Source organism: Coregonus lavaretus (genome assembly GCF_964263955.1).
Source record: "Coregonus lavaretus genome assembly, contig: HAP1_SCAFFOLD_779, whole genome shotgun sequence".
NCBI lineage: Eukaryota > Metazoa > Chordata > Actinopteri > Salmoniformes > Salmonidae > Coregonus > Coregonus lavaretus.
In genome coordinates, this window is record NW_028158199.1 from 67,501 (window position 1) to 75,000 (window position 7,500).

Sequence of the window (7,500 nt, forward strand, 5' to 3'; positions counted from 1 at the left end):
TGAGGTCGAATTTCTAAGCCATTTTGGCCCTCTATTATATTCCTCTCCCTTCGCACACACCCAGAGTGGGACGATGTTGTGTGCGTAAAAGTAGCCTAGTGTGCGTAATTTCTTTTTCACGACAGATAGTACATGGAAATCAATGCGCTTTCTATGGAAAGAGGTGGGTGGCTCTTAAAAGAGCCTTTTGTGGTACAACATGTGTCGAGTAGAACACTGTTTGTAATAGGTTTACTTCTTCTTGGGGGCTGCCTTCTTGGCCTTGGCTGCCTTGGGCTTGGCGGCTTTGGGCTTGGCTGCCTTTGTAGCCTTCTTGGGGCTCTTGGCCGCCTTCTTGGCCGCTGCGGCGGGCTTCTTCACCTTCTTGGGGCTCTTGGCGGCCTTTTTGGGTGTAGCGGGCTTCTTGGCCTTCTTGGGGGACTTCTTTGCGGCGACGGCCTTCTTGGCTGCTACCTTCTTGGGCTTCTTCGCCGCGGCGGGCTTCTTGGCGGCCACCTTCTTTACTTTGGGAACTGCGGTTTTCTTGGCGGGCTTCTTTGCCTCGACGGCTTTCTTGTTGAGCTTGAAGGAGCCGGATGCACCGGTGCCCTTGGTCTGGACCAGGGTGCCCTTGGTGACGAGGCTCTTGACTGCGATCTTGACGCGGGAGTTGTTCTTCTCCACGTCGTAGCCGCCTGCCGCCAGCGTCTTCTTGAGCGCGGCCAGGGACACGCCGCTCCTCTCCTTGGAGGCGGTCACAGCCTTGACGATGAGTTCTCCTACGCTGGGTCCCGCTTTCTTGGGCTTGGCTGCTGCCTTCTTCTTGGGTGCCTTGGCCGGCGCTGCGGCTGCGGGTGCTGGTGCGACTTCTGCCATGTCTGTCTGTCTGTCTGTCTGTCGTTTGGTCCGGTACACACACACACACACGGTCTGCGAGGAGTAGTTTGCTGTAGACGCTGCTCTGCGCTATTGAAGCTCCACACCGAGCAGGGGGCTGGCCTTAAACGCGACATGAGAACCATGTAGACTCAAGGCAACCAGCTCGGCTTCTCTGGGCTGGCCAAATGCTCTTTCACTTGTGTTTTCTGTTCGCCTATATCGGCCCGAAAGTCACCGACGGAGCCGTGTTTTTGGTCCAAAAGCGAACGGCCCAGCGAGCAGACTTGTCTCCGTTCAGAATAAAGTAATGTGGGCCGCGGAAGGGCCGTGCATTTTGTTGCGGCTCGCTCAAAACCTCACCGTTCGACTGTCGGGTGGAGCGGTGCGCACTGGTTTTCCTGTGCTATTTGTCTCCTAAATGGCCTAAAAGTGCATCCGATTGCGAGCAGCACTTGTTGTGTAGTGAGCCGAGATGTCTGGCAAGGGAATCAAATGGTTTGGGGTCCCCTGATGTGGTCAGGGGTGTTTTAAAGAAGCGCTCTTTTGGGGACCTTAAAACACATGCACCTGTGAGGCCTGGCTGAGACTAGTGTTGTACCTCAAGTTTCAGGTTGTATTCGTCATATGTACAGGATCCACATGGTATAAACAGTCCTACGACATGCTTACTTGCACTATGTGTGTGTGTGTGTGTTATTGTATTAGTACTTTTTGTGCACTGGCAGTGTGAGTGTTGTTGTTGTTGTATTTGTAGCCTACTATTTCTACACAGTGAGATTGTGTGTTGTCTTCTGGTAGGTAGGTAGGTAGGTAGGTAGGTAGGTTGGCTGTCTCTACTAATATATTGTTCACCTGCTTGACTCCGCAGCGTGACTCGCCTCGGTCTTTGTGTCTGTGGGTCTTGGTGTCTGGCTGGCGCTATGGAGGCTGGCGCCCCATGGGTCATGGCGCGTTGATATAGGCCTAGATAGAGGGAGTCTCTCTCTCTGTCTGTCTCTCTCTCTCTCTCTCCCCCCAAGTGGGACAAGGGCTGCATATGTGGTTGGACTGGGAGAAGAATCCCAGCAGGTGCATGTGGGTCAGAAGGTTGATTGCGGCCTCTTTTCTTTTCCTTGTTGTATATATGTATGGGGCGGCAGGTAGCTTAGTGGTTAAGAGTGGTTAAGAGCGTTGTGCCAGTAACCGAAAGGTGGCTGGTTCTAATCCCCGAGGCGACTAGGTGAAAAATCTGTCGATGTGCCCTTGAGCAAGGCACTTAACCCTAATTGCTCATGTAAGTCGCTCTGGATAAGAGTGTCTGCTAAATGACTAAAATGTAAATGTATAGGCTATCTCCCCAAGGTAGTCATTGGGATCCGCTGCTGCTCCAACGACTATCGCAAGGGCCGCCCGCTCGCTCACTGTGTTATACTGTGACTTGGCCTACAGACACATTCATATCCTCACGTGGAAGCAACTGCCTTAGCTGGTAGAGCACGGCGCTTGTAACGCCAAGGTAGTGGGTTCGATCCCCGGGACCACCCATACACAAAAATGTATGCACGCATGACTGTAAGTCGCTTTGGATAAAAGCGTCTGCTAAATGGCATATTATATTATTATATTTATCCTGTTGCCTCATGAGGGTAGTAGGAAGGAAAATACACTATGTGCCTCAAATGTACTACACTTTACATGGACATTTTGAGTCATGTAGCAGACGATCTTATCCAGAGCCACTTACAGTTAAGTGTGTGCCTACATTTTCATACTGGCCCCCCTTGGGAAACGAACCCGCAACCCTGGCGTTGCAAGCGCAGTGCTCTACCAACTGAGCTACAGGGGACTATATATGTATGATGCGACCTGGACCGGAAATGACCCGTTGGCAATAAGGGCTACGTATATATATATATATATATATATATATATATATATGCCTACTCCTATTCTTCCTAGACGGGATTATTCACCCCCTTTTTATTCTTGCCATTATCGTTCTCATTCACATCATTAGGGTATAGTCCAATGATGGAGCGTCCATTCTCCCCGTCCGTGTCCTACCGATTCAGGAAGTCGACTCAAAATGACTATCCGCTCATTAAACGACAAAAGGCATTTCTTTCCATTCAAACCCAACAGACTGCTTTTTTTATTTACACCCTTTGTCAAATGGTGCCATTTTTCATTGCCTTCACCTGGAATGGAGGCCGACAAACATGGGTTACTATTCAGCGTGCAGAGACAACAAAAAAGGCGCGCTAAACCCCTACGCTGGAACGGGCGGGGGAAATGATACAATGTAGCCGTTCTCCGAGCCGGCGCGCGCCGCCCATTAAACAATGATACAATGTAACGCAGCCTACCTGCGCATTCATTCGGTGGCGATGGAAATGCTCTTTTTACTGACAGAGTGGGTGGCTCTTAAAAGAGCCTTTGGGTTAGTAGAGCAGTCCAAATGCGCTGTTTACTTGGAGCTGGTGTACTTGGTTACGGCCTTGGTGCCCTCGGACACGGCGTGTTTGGCAAGTTCACCGGGGAGTAGCAGGCGCACGGCGGTCTGGATCTCCCTAGAGGTGATGGTAGAACGCTTGTTGTAGTGGGCCAGGCGAGAGGACTCTCCGGCGATACGCTCGAAGATGTCGTTCACGAACGAGTTCATGATTCCCATGGCCTTGGAGGAGATGCCGGTGTCGGGGTGGACCTGCTTCAGGACCTTGTACACGTAGATGGCGTAACTCTCCTTCCTGGACTTTCTGCGCTTCTTGCCGCCCTTCCCTGCGGTCTTGGTGACGGCTTTCTTGGAGCCCTTCTTGGGCGCTGACTTTGCTGGCTCGGGCATGATGATGTCTCGTTGCTTCTCAGAAACGAATGAGGGGGTGAAGGGCGCTTACCCGTCTTATGAAGAGGAAGCTAATCAAAGTCGGCGGCCGTGGACACTCCCCTGCTTGCTCGTAGGCGCCCCTGCTATTTGCCCAGTGGAGCTCTAGCGCTCAAAAGAGCCTTCCGCTCAGAGGCTAGCTTCCCGAACAAAGACAATTGAGGGCGCGCGCGCGGGTCCTCACCCCCTCCCTCCTCTCTATAGCCTATGCTCTGTGACCGATGGGGAATTGTGTGTTTCAAAAGGGGGGCCTGAATAGTTGTCCGAATGGCACGATTGTTGTGCCACATAATGCTGGTGATAGAATTGCCCACGTTGGCACCGTCAGACATAGGGCTCCCATTTTGGACTGTGTGTGTGTGTGTGTGTGCGCGCGCGCGCGCGCGCGAACGCTGTCCCCCTCTTTTCGAGCCACATCTACCGACGGGTGGTGGTTTTATGTTGTCCAAATGCCACTATTGCTTGACCCAAAATAACAACGTCACTACACTTTGCCACTGTCAGATATAGGCCTCCCTCTGTGCGCTAAAACGGGAAGGGACATTAGAATCCGCTATTTAATACTCCCTGTCCACTCGAAGTGGCTCATACTTTCCTACCAAATAGCATACGGAAGAAAAGAAAAAAACACTATATGGAATGGGCCCTTTTGAAGCGGATGTGGGTGGCTCTTAAAAGAGCCTTTGGGTTCGAGTCGGGGTGTTGAGGTTCCGAAGAGAGTGCGTTTAACCGCCGAAACCGTACAGGGTGCGTCCCTGTCGTTTCAGAGCGTAGACCACGTCCATGGCGGTAACGGTCTTCCTCTTGGCGTGCTCGGTGTAGGTGACTGCGTCACGGATCACGTTCTCCAGGAACACCTTTAGGACACCGCGGGTCTCCTCATAGATCAGACCGGAAATACGCTTCACGCCGCCGCGGCGAGCCAGACGGCGGATAGCGGGTTTGGTGATTCCCTGGATGTTATCGCGGAGAACTTTTCGGTGACGCTTGGCGCCTCCTTTTCCAAGTCCCTTGCCGCCTTTGCCTCTTCCAGACATGGTGTGTTCGCTAGTTGAGTTCAAGTGAATGAATGACTTCAGCGCCGGTGCGTGGTGCGCTATTATCTGCGTTTGGTCGACCTGATTGAGGCCATCGGCACAGAAAGCGCGCCTCTGTGATATGTTCGGAGGCGTTGCAAAGGGGAGGGCGCTCGTTCTAGGGGACTAGGGAGGAGCGATTACAAAGGTGACGTGAAAGCAACTACCGTGCGCGGGAAACATACTCCAATACTGATATAGGCTATGTGGAACACAAGGCCAAACGGTGACAACTGGGAGATCAGCTAGTACACTGTGTCCCTGTCCTCATATTGTTGTTGTTGTTGTTGTTGTTGTTGTTGTTGTTGTTGTTGTTGTTGTTGTTGTTGTTGCACCTGATTTTACTCATTGAGGACTTGCTAATTAGGTGACAGGTTGTTCAGTCAGCTGTGGCTCTCCAGGGCTACAAGAAAAATGGGTATTGTTGGGGGTAGGCTACTCTACCGCTGGAGTTGGGAAACACTGACCTAGTAGGATGAGTCTGTTTAGCTATGGAAGGACGTGTCGTATTGACTGTCATTAATAAACATCACTCTTCTTCTTTCTTCTCTAGACACCACTCGGCCTGACAGTAAGGGGGCCAAGAGGACCTGGGGTGCGGATGGGAGGGGTGGTGATCCCTCTGCAAGCTGGAGCGTTTACAAAATAGTTGTCATCATCCTTATGCCTAATGTGTGTTGCAGCCAAACAGCACACACTGTTTGTGTGACTCCCTGACATTACGCAATGATGTAAGCACATTTGGGAATGTCTTCCATATTGTTGCATAAAGACGACCGTGTGCATAAACTGTGAGACCGAGAGTGGCGTACCTTTACCCACACACACACACCCACACACACACACACACACACACACACAATGAAGGGATTGATTTCCTACGCATACAGAGGTGATAGTGATGTGCCAATATTGTATGGTACCTTTCTTAGCAAACCAATAATAAAGCTTCTTATAATGGAATTATTGTTATGATGTTGATCATTTGTATTGCCGCAGGATAGCCTCAGATGTGTCGTCAAAGAAAGGCCACAGAAAGAGGGCCCGTCTCAACTGTTCATTTCAAAAGGGACAAATTGGGGGGGTGCACTGATGCCTTAAGGGCCCAAGAGCACAGACTGCCACTTTATCATTCAGTGCAGTTGAACATCTCACATTTGACTAGCTTTCATAGGACAACTTATTGTTGCCATAATTGTCTCTTACCTGTACTTACTGGCTGCCGGCCCTCGGTGGAGTATATCGAGGAACAGAGGGTGCCTTTTAGGATAAGGACTAACAAGGTTTTGACTAGGTGGGATACAGCTACGACCGGAAGTGACTTTTCCCTAGCAGTTTAGGCTAATTAGGCTAGAGTGCAGATACTTGACATGTACAGTACAACAACAAATCACAGAGGGCCTGTTACCACACCCTATAGGCTTGAACATCATAATATCACAATATATAATAATACTCATACATAATAATCGAAAATCACCTTTGACTACAGTGACATTGGTAGTAAGTAGGCTACAGTATAATGGATAGCTACCCAACTGGGACAGAAAGTGGAAATTGAAGGGGGACACGCAGTGAGCAAAACTCCTAACGACATAAAAACACAGACACTTCAGTGGAACGCACAGGGCTAGACGGGAAGGAAGACGTGGAGAAGGACTATTGAAGAGGAGATGAAGAACACCGGAAGCATCGAGTGAAGAAATGGGCCCGGAACAGGGTTAGGCCGAGATGCACTGTTGACGCCCTATCCTTCATTTAGGACCTCAAAGAAATGAGTCAACTCCTATAGGGACTATTTTCACCGCCACCTGCTGGACCAGAGGTCATGTGGCCAACACTCTGCTTGAGATCATTAAGAGCTATAAGGAGTCCATCAACTACCTGGTCAGTCAAGTCATATAGGGGGGGATTTCATGGCCACCTGCTGGAGCAGAAGTCATGTTTGCCAACACTGGCCTTAAAATCATTAGGAGCTATAAGGAATAAATCAACTCATCATTCAAGTCATATAGGGAGGGATCTTAGCACCACCTGCTGGATCAGAAGTACCCTTCACTGTAGGCACAAGAGAGCCATCATCTCTCAACCGGTGCAATTTCCATAAGTATGTGGTAATAAAACAAACAACGACAGCTCCTCATATAGGCAGTGGTTTCAAAACTCTAAGCGCGTGTTCAAGTAGAGCACACCAAATCATACATGTACTTGTTCATCACACTGAATCAGTGTTTAATCTAGAAATACATGCCTCGCGTTGCAATACGTGTTCTTGTAAAGTCATTGCTTTCCACAATGCAATGCTCACATCACTTTCCGTGTGATATTGTTGGTCATTTGTTCAAATGTATTTGACTATGACTTCATCCGACTGCTCTGAATTCATAATAACCTCACGGTTTGGTGTTAACCTACCGATTTTCAACTGCTACTGCAGTAATTGCCTACTGCAGATTAGGAACGCTGTCATGAAAATGTATGCTTGGGAAGTGTTGCTCCTGAGTGGCGCAGTGGTCTAAGGCACTGCATCGCAGTGCTAACTGTGCCACTAGAGATCCTGGGTCGAATCCAGGCTCTGTCGCAGCCGGCCGCGACCCGGGAGACTCATGGGCGGCGCACAATTGGCCCAGCAGTCGTCCAGGGTAGGGGAGGGAATGGCCGGCAGGGATGTAGCTCAGTTGATGGCGAGCATGGCGTTTGCAATGC

At 50.1% G+C, this 7,500-nt stretch overlaps 1 protein-coding gene across 1 annotated transcript; it reads right to left on the reverse strand.

Moving 5' to 3' along the window:
• Positions 1-231: 231 nt before the first annotated feature.
• LOC311124338 (histone H1) lies at positions 232-923 on the reverse strand (the record flags this gene model as incomplete). The annotated part of the gene is made up of 1 exon (XM_084198500.1): positions 232-923. The coding sequence occupies exon 1, from the start codon at positions 853-855 to the stop codon at positions 232-234; it is 624 nt and encodes a 207-aa protein (XP_084054626.1). The 5' UTR covers positions 856-923.
• Positions 924-7,500: the final 6,577 nt, after the last annotated feature.